The sequence below is a fragment of the Symsagittifera roscoffensis genome, chromosome 1, assembly GCF_963678635.1.
Source record: "Symsagittifera roscoffensis chromosome 1, txSymRosc1.1, whole genome shotgun sequence".
In the NCBI taxonomy this organism is placed as follows: domain Eukaryota; kingdom Metazoa; phylum Xenacoelomorpha; order Acoela; family Convolutidae; genus Symsagittifera; species Symsagittifera roscoffensis.
This window is the reverse complement of record NC_087062.1, coordinates 91,907,673-91,921,517: the sequence shown is the minus strand read 5'-3', so window position 1 is coordinate 91,921,517 and position 13,845 is coordinate 91,907,673. Positions and strand designations below refer to the sequence as shown.

Here is a 13,845-nt window from a genome sequence, read left to right as displayed (position 1 = left end):
CCTATCCAGTACACAGTTTGGCCTCGTAATTATTCGTTTTTTCTTCATGACAAATTAACATAAGGAAAAATGGCTATAAAAACGGCGTTTTCTGAAGTTTCAGCTATTTCCTATTGTTCTAGAGTACCATTTTTGATATTCCGAATGATGCAGTTAAATGAAAGCGACATTTTTGCCGTAATTTTCTCAATGTTTTGATATTTTTAATACAGGATTTTTTGATCAAATGTATGGAATTGTTGTTTTGCTGATTAAGAGTATCGTTTTTGCAGCTCCAAAATTGATCGCGCTACTGAACGTAGTGAAGACTCTAATTGAGGTCTTGCTGTTTTTTTTTTGTTTTTTTTTTTCAGAAAAAGTCTTAAAAGTCTCTAATAACTACAGATGTGCATTCATGCATATTGATGCATTTGTGAATACGCTTAGGTATATATGCAGCTTTGAGTTCAATTGAAACTTATCTGCTGAAAGTGACGTAAATAGCCCTCTCCAAATATGAACGTGGAAATGGCACAAAAAACGGTGAACGATTGAAAATGGAATTTAATTTTAAGATTTCCAGCGGAATAAAAGCTTTATCTATTGGTCCAGTTTTCTCTAGTTTAGTTCATCTTATCGAAAAAGCGCCAGTTTTAAATTGTTCTAGAAATTCAAAGAGCTGAAAGTGTATCCAGTTTATTCTTTGAAATTTGAGATTTTTTGAAGAAACTTAGTGTTTTTTATGTCTACTTGCGTTCATTATATGTCTACTTGCGTTCATTGCTCTTTTCCAATCTCTGATTGGCTATCTTGCATTATGAAAGTGATCTTAAGAAATAAGTTAGTGGACATCTGTCTTAATTTCTCGCTAATACTTAATTTTGTATTGGAAGTGCTAAATTGCGTAATTTTCTCTGAAAATTATTCCGTTTCTTTTGCTCTTATGGCATTCGGCTCATGTAGTTCATGAACACGTAAAAAGCACCTGAACTAGCTAGGTTCAAATTTATTTTGTTCAATATCTGGTAACCAATGGGTGGTAACTAATATTCAAAGGGTGAACTTTTACCTTCCAATGTGTGGCACTTTTTAAAGGTGCAACAACATGAGTCTGCTGTTTTCAATGTTTCCTTTTTGTTCCGACCAATGAAAATGGGAAGGAACTTTATATATGAGTGTTTCAGTTTTTTTTCTTTTGATTTCCACGCAAAATCAAGTATCGAAAATATTTATTGCTATATCATTCCTTTTGCATCGTCCTTATAAGCCTTTTGCATCGTGATTCGAACTACGTTAAAAAAAATTTCATCAAATTGTAAATTTAATGATAAAAACTAAATCGAATTTTTTGAGTTTCAGTCCAATTTCGAACCAGTGCTAAGAAAACTTGATTTCATGAAAATAAAAACTGAAAATTTTTTGTTTAATTTTATTATTTTTTGAAAACAAAGGCTGTCGATAATGTATAGTTCACTAACTTTCGAGGCAATTGTATTGTTCTCTCGTCACACCCCGCATTAAAACAACACTAATTAGAAGAAAAAACTTTTGTTCTGTAGTTTTTTCTAATATATATGGTCGGAACGAGTTTCTTTCTTACAAGTTCAAAAAGATTTAAACTGATAAATTTTTGTCTTCGAAATTCGAAAGTTTTTTTTTCTGTTTCCTCTTGTTAATTGACACTTTTCCAGTTTTCTGTTGGCTAAGTTTATTCATGAGAATCAATTAACTGAGCAGGAAAATCTTTTTGGTTAAAAGTATAATTGTTGAGTTTACTGGTTTAAAAGTAAAACCTGTTTCAGAATCTAAAGTTTTCGAATCTGTAGCTTTTTTGATTATCTACACTGCTTACTCGACCAAGTTCTGTTTGATTTATCATCACCTGATTTTATTCGTGGTTTCAGATTATACAGTGATGGATAAAGTAGATCGAGGCAAGATTAAAATCGGTCACTATGTTCTGGGAACGACTCTTGGCTCGGGTACCTTCGGAAAGGTCAAAATCGCAGAGCACAAACTTACAGGGCATAAAGTAGCAGTGAAAATTCTGAATAGACAGAAAATCAGAAGCTTGGATGTCGTGAGTAAGATAAAGCGGGAAATTGAGAACCTAAAGTTGTTTCGTCATCCACATATTATTAAGCTTTATCAAGTTATCAGCACGCCAACCGATATTTTCATGATAATGGAGTATGTCGCTGGCGGAGAATTGTTCGATTACATCGTGAAAAAAGGGAAACTTAAAGAGTCAGAAGCAAGAAGGTTTTTCCAGCAGATCATATCAGCGGTGGAATACTGCCACAAACATATGATAGTACACAGGGACCTCAAACCGGAAAATCTTCTCTTGGACTCACACAGCAACGTCAAGGTCGCAGACTTCGGCTTGAGTAATATGATGATGGACGGCGAGTTCCTCCGTACATCTTGTGGCTCACCGAACTACGCAGCGCCCGAAGTCATCTCGGGAAAGTTGTACGCGGGCCCAGAAGTAGATATCTGGTCGTCGGGTATTATTTTGTACGCGCTGTTATGTGGAAGCTTACCGTTCGATGACGATCACGTGCCCAATTTGTTCCGAAAGATTAAAGCTGGCCACTTTTTCATCCCGGACTACATCTCAGAGCATGTTCGAAAGTTGATGCTTTCCATGCTCAATGTGGATCCTCTGAAACGGGCATCGATAAAGGACATCAAAGAGAATCCGTGGTTCCAGAAAGATCTGGCGCCCTATCTTTTTCCGGAGCATGGACACGACACCACAGCGATAGACGAAGAGGCTGCGAAGGAAGTTTCAGAGGCGTTTAACAAAGATTTAGACAGGGTCATTGCTGATATCTACCTGGGAGATCCATCGAATCAGTTTGTGATAGCATATTTTTTGATCGTTGACGAAAAACTGAAGTTGAAACGATCGAATGCTGATTCGGCAAAAGAACAAATGAAGTCAGAGTTCTTCGTTGCCAGTACTCCAGACGCACACCCTAGTCCCCTAAGGTCAAAGTTGGCAGCGTTGCCGTCGAATGCAAAACAGCACCCGGAGCGGCTGACTCAGAAGATTTCACGCACACCATTTGATAATACACAGCAACCGGTGGTGCCATCCGCCCCTCCTAAAAGATCACGTTGGCACTTGGGAATTAGGTCCCAGAGTCGACCAGCTGATATAATGTCAGAGGTTTTCAAAGCCATGAAACAACTCGGGTTCGAGTGGAAAGTTGTGAACCCATATTGTGTGCGAGTGCGGAGGCAAAACCCGAAGAAACCTACAAGCTTTGTCAAAATAGGACTTCAACTCTATCAAGTTGACCACAAGTCTTACCTGTTGGACTTCAAGAATATAAAACAAGCAGAGCTGTCGATGCGACAGAGACAAAGGGCGAATAGTCTGACTAGTAACACTACGAGATCGGGCAGCCGAGATAGTATATGCGAGTCGCCACGTGCGTTTGATCACCCGAGGTCGATGTCATCGTCCTTCAATGCCAATCAGTTTTTCGCGGGTCCAAGTGACATGACTCCGGAAGAGTTCGCAAATTTAGTGACCAATAATAGCGAGGCCATGCGAGAACATCAGACAATGGAGTTCTTCGAGATGTGCGCGGATCTGATTAGGACTCTGGCAAGGTAATATGGAAAAAAAAACTAAGCAAAAGTAACAAAAATTTGAACTGCTGAATCACAATTTAAACTGTAAATTAGTTTAGTTAGCTGTTGAAGACTCATCCTCATCACCTTCATTAAATACATTGTGTTCTGCTGTTTCTCCTCAAATCTATTTGGAAATGATTCTCTAAGCGGCTCTTCACTACTGTTTGTTGACTTCATAGTATATGAATACTGTGTTTGATGTCTTAACGTGCTATTATTACTCAGTGATTCAACACGTACTCTACCTCTCTATCCAAGTTGAACTGGAAAATGATATTAATAATACATCAGAGGAGCCAATAATTTGATATGCTTCTAAACTTTTCAATTCGGGATAAAAATTAAGGAAGTTGAATTACTTGATACAGAAGTTTGTTTGTATGAGTACCTGAATGTTGGAAAGAAATATAATTTTTTGTACGGCCTAATTTTGACGGATATTAGTAATCGAATGCAATCCGCAAATATTCAATTGGTTACATGACAATTAACCCCTATGCAACTCTAACTCTATCATCCAACTTATCCTATGCTTCGTTACCATATGTTCATAATATCAAAATTTACCCTATGACTTTGAAGTATCCCTTAGAAAACAAATCGGTATAAGCTTCAGGAACCACTAACCCGGCTCAAAGATTTATTGCTGCATTAGAATAAAGTATCAAGGCAACATAAAAACAGCCAGCTTAACCGAAATGATTTCAAAACATGAACGAACATGAAAATATATCAACACACTTTGAAAGTTTTTGTGGAATGGGCAAAAGTCACATCTCACCAAGTCAGTAATGTTAGTTGATAATGTGCTTTGAATTCTCCCGATAATTTGAAGTTAAACCCCCGAGAGTTCATTTTTTTTACGCTTGCGATTAGCAAGTGTTATCAAACTGGAATATAGACTTTTTTTTCGGGTAAACAACTAGTTTAACAATCCCTTGAATCAATTGGTATCTTGGCTCATAATAAATTCGAATTTCTAAGCGTCTCCGGCACACTTAACCTGGAGGTAACCAATAAGCCTGGGACGCCAAAAGTCCTGGGTTTGACACTGACCGGACCTGTTTTTTTTTAAACGGGAAATAGTCCGTTTCGAAAAAAAATTGTCGACTTATTGTCTGCTTAGTTTCCATATTGTAGATTTTTCAAAAAGTTTTTTACATTATAGTTGCTTTTAGATAAACCTCTGCTGTTTGTAATTTCACAAAAATTGATTTCGTATATACATATATATATATATATATTTCGTTTAAAAACTTTATTCTGCACAAATTATTTCGGCTTAATTATTATCGGCGTAGTGATCTAATGTCGAGCCGTTTCAACGGAAACATATTTTGGATCGCGCAAAATGCTAAATTTTAAAATAGAAGTAATTTTTTTCCGGCTTCATTGATTTTTTGCTTGATAGGTTGCGGTCTATATTGTATCGGCTTATTGGCCTCATATTGCGTCTTTTGACAAGCGAAAAAAGATTGTGTGCGTGTCTGTGTTTTGAGGTTGAGGGGTACTTAACATCTTCTTAGTCTTAATGGTTTTTTTTCCGGCTTTTTTATTTTCCTTTTTTGGGCCTAATAGGTTTCGGCCTATTCTATATCAGCTTAGTGTCCTCATTTTGTTTGCTTGACGAGCAAATGAAGTGTTTTCAGGTTGAGGTGGACGTATTAACTTTTCAGATGTCTGAAGTCTTGTTGATTTTTTTTCGGCTTAAAGGGTTTCTGACAATGTATTTTTGGCTTTGTTACCGCTGGATGCATTATCTTTCGATGCTTATTGAACATTCTATTGTCTTGTCATGTTTTTGTTCCAAAGATCTATTTTTTCGACCTTTTCGATTTTTCATCGCAAGTGATGCGAAGCTCAGCTTCTGTGTTGAATTTCGGTGCGGATTTTCGGATTCAGGAGTTTTTCCCCACAATAATTAAGTTACAGTTATCATGTTGGAAGTTGAGTGATATATTGTTCAAGCCGTTACTACCAAGATTCGAGCTGCAATTAAAATTCAGAAACGTTGTCTGTATTTTGAAAAAAAAAAACAGTTCAGAACTTGGCGAAATTAGAGCGAAGCGTTAATTATAGCCAAAATAAGTAAGGCATTTTGTTTGCCGTGTAGCCGGTTGTTTTTCTGGACGAGTAACTTTCCATTGGACATATTTGGACTCAAGTGTCTTAATAATTTTCTGCGAGTCGTTGTGTTTCATACCCAGATTGTCTACGGTTCTAAAAGCTGAGTTTCACTGACAGAAATGAACGTTCTTAATGCTGAAAGTATCCGTATGAGTGTTATCAAATCGGAATGGACTTCTTTTTTAGATGACAGTTTGTGCTACAGCATTACGTGAATCATTTGACAGCTTGGCTTATAAATAATCCAAATTTTCCAGCTCATCTGTCGCACTTGTTCTAGCGGTAACAACTACGACTGGGAAGTCCAAAGGTTCAAGGGTTCAGTTATAGCCAGAACCTGTTTTTTTAATCGTGAAAAGCTCCGTGCACAAAAAATTGAAGGCCTATCGCTTTGACTGTTTATTTTTCGTGGGCCTAGTTGCCGCATGAGGGATTTTTCTTGAAATTTTTCCTGTTTGGCCTCAAAAAATTTATTTGCCCTCAAATATTTCAGCCAAAGTTTTTTTTTCGGCTTAGTGGCCTAATTTTGCATTATTTGGCAGAAAAATTGAGATTTTAATGCTTCTCCGGAGGCATGGCGTGAAAAGTTAGAGATTCAAAAATATTCCATAACTTAATTTTTCGCGGCCTATGAACTCTTAATGAATTTTTCTGAGTACTTAACTATTGCAATTGTGCTTTTTGTTGTTTTTTGTGACAAAACTGCAGCCAAAATTTTTTTGTCTACGGCGGGAGTTTCTTTTTCGGCTTTGTGTTTATATTTCCTGTTTAATAGTTTCTGCAAACTATTTATCAACTTAGGTGCCGCTTGCTGCCATGTTTGATATGCCTCAGTCTCGATTGCGCTAGTGGTGCAGTGAGATCATAAAATTAAAGGTCAACTGTCAGTAAAAAAGCGAAGACACTTAAAAAGCATGTGGTTGCTTAGGTTTTTGAGAAGAAAAAATTAAAAATTGTTTATACTCACGTCTGTTTTTTTTGATGTTCAGACTCTTATCTAGTTTTTTTTATTTTTTCATGGATGATTTTTTTCAGGGAAGTCTTGAAAATTGTTCACGCATAACTTTTTTGTGGTATGATTTAAGTTTTTTTTTAATTTTCGCTCATATCATCTAATAAAGATAAAGGAAAACTCTACTAGGTAGCAGCGAAAGAGAAGGTCACGAGAAACGTGACCAACTTTTTTTTTTGAAAATGCAATTTAATTACCAGGCTTCTAGGCGAAATAAAATTTAAAAATGTAACCTATTGATTTCTCAAATTGGGTTGATGTTATCTAAAAAATTGAAATAGAATGAGCTTCAAGGCATTTTTTTCTTAGAAGTTCGAAAAGTGAAATTTCATCAAACAACAAATCATTATTTTTTTTTGCTTACTTGCGTTTATTGACTCTTTTCCAACTCTCTGTTGGCTGTGTTTGTTTTTTAAAATACTTTGGACTGTTTGATAAAAAAAGTCAAACTACGCTTTTCAATTAAAACATTCATCAGTTTCGAAAATGAATTTTAATCATAAAATATCTCTGCAAAAAATATCCGTTTTTTTTCTCGAGATACATCGTAAAACGTGATTCTTTGCTTCTTTAAAATTCAGAATAAGAAATTTTTTAAATTTGTTTTCATCTCTGATTTCTGAAACTTTGTATCAAAAATTTGCAAATTTAAGTGAGTAAATTGTGCTGATAAATTGTTCTACAAATTTTCATTAGTTTACTCATACAATTTTTTTTATTTTGCCATTCTAAACATTGATTTCCAGACTATCAACAATTATAGTATCGATCACGTCATGTAGTGTGTAACCGTGCCCAATGAAGGATGTTTTTCTAGATAGAAATGTTATATAGATTACCTAATCAAACTTCGCCTCTTCGCCTTTGTGAAAACTTTTCACAAAGATTTCTGGCCAGAAATTTAGATTAGATATTAAGTATTCTATGTCAGAAATAAAGATTTTTCTCGGTACGAGTAGGGTTTTACTGATGTAGGGTTGTTTTGTTCTCGGTTTTTTGGTGCTCACAGAAAGCTTGCAATGTGAAATGTTGTTCGAAATGGAAGTGTCGTGCAGCTTATCTTGTAAAACCTGTATCAATTATCTTTCGGACTCGACCATTCATAATCAAAAATTTTCAAAACAACTTCGTAGTGTCAAGAAACAACTGTTTAAAAATGTTGTTTTCACTGTCTTTTAGACTGATTAAAGGAGGCAAGTCGCTGTTAGAGCTAGAAAACTAATAGTAAATGTGTGGTAGAGGTAGCACACTTGATTGAAACAGCGAAGGCCTCTGGTTAGAATCCGACCAAGACATATTTTTTGCAAACTTTTTTTGTGCTTTTTTGGCCTATCGTCGGTCCGCCCATTTTGGTCGGCTCGATTCCCGTAGCCAAAACTTTTTAAAAAGTTTTAACTGTCTTCCAAATTGTTCTAACACCTATGCGTGAGACAACAGAGCTCAGGAGTTCGATTCCAGTCGGGACCTGGGTCTTTGCAAATTGAAATTTTTTTGCTTTTTTCTTGGATTTTTAGGTCTGCTTGTTTTTGCTATTTTACTTTGCACAGAAAGGACTTTTTTGAAATGTAGACTTTTTCTAGCAATCAGAAAATCTTTAAAAAGTTCTTACAAGTGCAGTTAATTTTGTTCAGGATCTTTTGGGCTTTTTTGCAAAATTTTTTTTGACAAAAACGATTTGAAGTTAAGCCGATTTTGAAGTTTTTTTCATTCAATTTCAATCATAGTCATTGAATCACAAGTGCTACCTCTTGTCATTGTGCTACCTCTTGTCAATCATGATTGACAAGTGCTACCTCTTGTCAATCATAGTCATTGAATCACAAGTGGTGTGAAGCTCAGCTTTGCCTCTGTGTTTTGAAGTTGTTATAGCCTTGATTCAATTTCCAAAAAAAAAAATAAAAACCAAAAATATTTTTTTGTTTTCAGAAAAACTGGTTTAAAATTTCTCATTAAATGTCACAAATTATACATATGACACATTGAAAGACCACTAGTAAATTATTTTTTGGAAGTGAGGGTTCACATATAACCGAGGCTTCTCTCATGTTAACCTTTGGTTGCCTGATATCAAACGTTTCCTTAAGATTTTTTGAAGATAAGAAGCGTTTTGGAAACTTGTAAGTAGAGATCCGTTTCAAGATGTACTCTGTCTGTCAATGTTGTAGTTTTCGCCTAAAAGACGACTTCCGTAAAGACATAGCAGAAATAATCACTACTGCATCAATATAGCAATCTTTAGATACGCAGAAAGGTATCAATGCTCAAGCGTAGCTATTTCTGTACCATCTCTGTGCAAATAGTATCGAAGTAATCGATGAATCAGCTCCTTGACATATCGGCAATCCTTCAGTGCTTGCGTTACTGCGGTAGCAGTAACCTTGATGGCTTAATGTTAAGTAAAAATTCATGACATATTATATTTACGTCAAGGTCACTGTAGACAATATTGTTTATGCTGCTAGAAGATTCAGACTGAAGTTTTGCACAATTATATCTAAGCTGATAACAAAAGGGAAAAAAATCAGAGGTTAATTGATTTACTTCTAGATAACAAATGTTTTATATAAACGCGGGTTCTTCAGAATATCACATGGCGCAGCCAGAACATTCTTAAAAACAATTCTTAATAACAGTGTTATCCTAGTAACACTGTTTGTAATTTTCGCTGCTACCTGCTCAGAAAACCTGCAATTTTTTAACAAGAATTATTGATGCGACCACGTCACCAACTCTCAATGAATCAACATGGCGCAGATATAAATTTGATATGATGTTGTATCATTACCCTTGCGATAAGCCAGGGTATTGCAATCAGGTATTACACTTCTTTTCCCATTAACAACTTTGTGCACAGGAAGATCTCCTTTTTCAGCATCTTGCAGGTTTAACACCTAGAGTAATTGTGCCTAGACTTAACCCGTTAATGGATATACTGGTAAAAAAAAAGTAATTGTAGAATTGCTTTTTTGTAGGTTTAACTGATTTCGGGCTAATTTTTGTCGGCGTCTTTGCCGGGTACTTTTTGAATTTTGTTTACTTGATTCTTAAATTCAATTCAAAAAGGTAACCCGATGAAAAGCTTCTTTATTCGCGTTTTTTTTATGCACGCTAAAATTTTCAATTTGAAAAGAAAAAATTTAAAAGCGATTTTTTGTTTCATTTGTTTCCCTTTATTATCAGTTTTCTTTCAAATGCATGATTTCTGATTATAAGTTTAATCGCAGTCAACCAACCGGTGCATGTGTGATAGAGGTAGCACACTTGATTGAAACAGCGAAGGCCTCTGGTTAGAATCCGACCAAGACATGTGTTTTGCAAACCTGATTTTTTGTGCTTTTTTGGCCTATCGTCGGTCCGCCCATTTTGGTCGGCTCGATTCCCGTAGCCAAAATTTTTTCCAAAAATTTTTACTGTCTGCCAAATTGCTCTAACACCTATGCTTGAGACAACAGAGCTCAGGAGTTCGATTCCAGTCGGGACCTGGTTCTTTGCAAATTGAAATTTTTCTGCTTTTTTCTTGGATATTTAGGTCTGCTTATTTTTGCTAACTTATTATGCACAGAAAGGTGTTTTTTGAAGAGCAGACTTATTCTAGCGATCATAAAATCTTTAAGAAGCTTTTACAAGTGCATTTAATTTTTTTCAGGATCTTTTGGGCTTTTTCGCAAACTTTTTTGACAAAAGCGAAGTGAAGTTAAGACGATTTTAAATTTTTTCATTCAATTTCAATCAAAGTCATTCGTTTTCGAACCACAAGTGGTGTGAAGCTCAGCTTTGCCTCTGTGTTTTGAAGTTGTTATAGCCATGATTCAATTTACAAAAAAATAATAAAACCAAAAGTTTTTTTTTTAGTTTTCAGAAAAACTGGTTTAAAATTTCTCATTAAATATCACAAATTATACATATGACACATTGAAAGACCACTAGTAAATTCTTTTTTGGAAGTGATGGTTCATATTTAACCAAGGCTTCTCTCATGTTAATCTTCGGTTGCCTGATATCAAACGTTTCCTTAAGAGTTTTGAAGATAAAAAGCGTTTTGGAAACTTGTAAGTAGAGATCCGTTTCAAGATCTACTCTTTCTGTCAATGCTGTAGTTTCCGCTTAAATGACGACTTCCGTAAAGACATAGCAGAAATGATCACTACTGCATCAATATAGCAATCTTTAAAAATGCAGAAAGGTAACAATGTTCAAGCATAGCTGATTCTGTACCATCTCTGTGCAAATAGTATCGAAGTAATGAATCAGCTCCTTGACAAATCAGCAAAGCTTCAGTGCTTGCGTTACTGTGGTAGCAGTAACCTTGATGGCTTAATGTTATGTAAAAAAAATTATGACATATTATATTTATATCAAGGTAACTGTAGACAGTATTGTTTATGCTGCTGGAAGATTCCGACTGAAGTTTTGGCTCAATTATATCTAAGCTGACAACAAACGGGAAAAAAATCAGAGGTTAATTGATTTACTTCTAGATTACCAATGTTTTACATAAACGAGAGTTCTTCAGAATATCACATGGCGCAGCCAGAACGATTTTCAGAGCGGGACAATTGCTCGGAACTTCATTTAAAAGTACTCTGGCCGTCACCAAATTCTGACCCACCATGGCAGTTCAAAACTTTGCTGGAGCAGTTCCTGACGGAGGTAACGGTTAAAAAAATCTCTAAAACCACGAATTTATTTTTGCAGAATCCAGAAACGGTATTGGAGGATCCACTGGCGAGGAAGCTGGGGTAGTAACAACAAGCTAGAGAGTTGAGAGATAAACTATTCCGTAGAAAAAAACCTGCACGAGAAAGAAGAACGAAATGCCAGAGGCCCTAAAGTCTGACAAAACATCTATTACAATGAGGTTCAAAAACCATTAGTGTCAAGATTGTTTCTAGCTTTCGAAACGGCAGGCAAATTGAATTTCCTGCAAATGTCCACGAGTGGAGGTATGAAAAAAGTATTTTCGAGACATCGTGATAATGGGCAAGTAAACTTTCATAAAAGTCGAAAACGTGACCTATGAAAATCATAAAATGATCACTCGCATTTTGAAATAAAGGAAAACGCTCAAAGCATTCGATGCAGCACTAACTGCACTAGCAGCAAGTACGGAGGTACGATCTTTAGAAGAAGAGCTGAAGCGAGACTCGCGTATTTCAAAAAATCGAAACAAACACTACAAGATACATTGTCTTTTGAAAAACTCTCGCGCAAAGAGGTATTGAAACGGGCCATTATGTTTGAACAGCGCAAACAGACAACACTCGCCTTTGTGTCTAAGTTAGAACAGAGCAAGCAGACAACACTCGCCAGACAACACTCGCCTTTGTGTTCACTCCAGAACAGGAATGCGGCGGCAACTGCAGGAACAGCAACAACATCGAACTCGGGAAAAAATCAAAAAGGGAGCAATCATGGCGGTAAAGAACCCGATCGGAGGGAATAGGAGACAGTACAAGAAATAAAACAGTCTCAGAATTACAAGGAAGGAAACAAAGAAGCAACCATGCAACAGATGGGAACGCGGGTTCTCCGAGGGTCAGCTGAAAAATTGAACAGCGAGAGAAAAAACATGCAAAATCTGCATAAAACCTACTCACTTCGCAAAAAAGTACAGGTCACAACAAAACAGTGAGGTAGCAGAAGATTCGGTTAGATCAGAAGAAGAATATAATCTGATTAAAGAAAATTTTGACTCCTGCGACGAAATTGAAGTTATTTCAATTCAGATAGGTATTTCAGTCGGGAAACGAATCTCAAAGTATGTCTAGGAAAGAAAAACGAAACACTCAATAGGGACAAATTAAAGAAGCGTGAGGTGGTGTCACAAAAAAATGCCTTTTACGAGAATCGAATTTGAAGAAAATGAAACATTAGTTGCGTTAGTTCGGATTGAGAGACAGATCAATCAGTTGACGTCGACATAGCACTCCAGTGTCATTCCTAAACTGGGCTACAACGAAAGAATATTTTTCCATTAACTTGGAGAAATAAAAATGTAGGTGCATAGTCAGTTAAAATATCAACCGTTCATTTTTTTGAGCTCACCTCAATTGTCTTAAAATTTTTCTGCGATTCGTTGGTTTTAATATAAAGAATGTCTAAAGTTCTAAAAGCTGAGTTTAACGATCAAAAATGAAGGTTCGCAATGCTAAACGTAACCGTATAAGTGTTTTCAAATCGGTGTAGACTTCTTTTTTGAACCATTTTGTGCAACAGCGTCAGGTGAATCATTTGACAGCTTAGCTGATTAGCAATCCAAGTTTTCTAGCTTGCTTGGCGCACTTGTTCTAGAGACAACAAATATGACCAGAACCTGTTTTTTTAAACGGGAAGAATTCCGTACGCAAAAAATGGTCTGCTTATTGCTTGGCTGTTTATTTTTCGTCGGCCTAGTTGGCCAAGTTTTTCCGGCTTATTGTTTTAGTTTTGCATTATTTGGCAGAAAAAGTGAGTATTCTATTTGTGCGTATCCTGAGGGTGGGAGTGAAAAATTTCAGGTTCAGAATTTTCAAAACTTTTTCAGAACGTTTTTGTTTTTGTCTCTAGGGATGTTGACTTAATTTTTTGGCGGTCTACGAACTGCTTGATGATTTTTGAGTATTTAACACTGGCAATTGTGCTCTTTAGGTGTTTTTGTTACAAAATGGCACATAAAATTTTGAAGTTTTTGTAGCTTTGATTTTCCGAAAGTTTTTCCTTTTTTCAGCTGCTTTTTTTCTTTTTTTTACAAGCTTCAAATGTTATAAGTTTATCGTATCGGCGGTGGCCGAATTTCTTTTTTTTGCTCTGTGTTTAAATCCCTGTTTAAAATTTTCTTCAAATTATTTCTTAGCTTAGGTGCTTTATGCTGCCATATTTGATATTCCTCAGTATCGATTGTGCACGTGTAGTGAGATCATGAAAATCAAATGTTGTCATGTGTCAAAAAAAACTAGGAATCTTGTGCAGGATGTGGTTTTTTAAGCTCACTTCTGTTTTTTTTATATCCAAGCTCTTATCTAGTTGTTTTTTTTCCAGGGATGATTTTTTGAGAAAAATCTTAAAAACTGTTCACGCAAAATTTTTTTTGGTTTGAT

At 35.9% G+C, this 13,845-nt stretch overlaps 1 protein-coding gene across 1 annotated transcript; it reads left to right on the top strand.

The window, feature by feature from the left end:
* The first annotated feature begins 1,861 nt into the window (after window positions 1–1,861).
* LOC134852420 (5'-AMP-activated protein kinase catalytic subunit alpha-2-like) lies at window positions 1,862–4,211 on the top strand. Its single transcript, XM_063868548.1, has one exon. The coding sequence runs from the start codon at window positions 1,895–1,897 to the stop codon at window positions 3,608–3,610; it is 1,716 nt and encodes a 571-aa protein (XP_063724618.1). The 5' UTR covers window positions 1,862–1,894; the 3' UTR covers window positions 3,611–4,211.
* The last annotated feature ends 9,634 nt before the right edge of the window (window positions 4,212–13,845 follow it).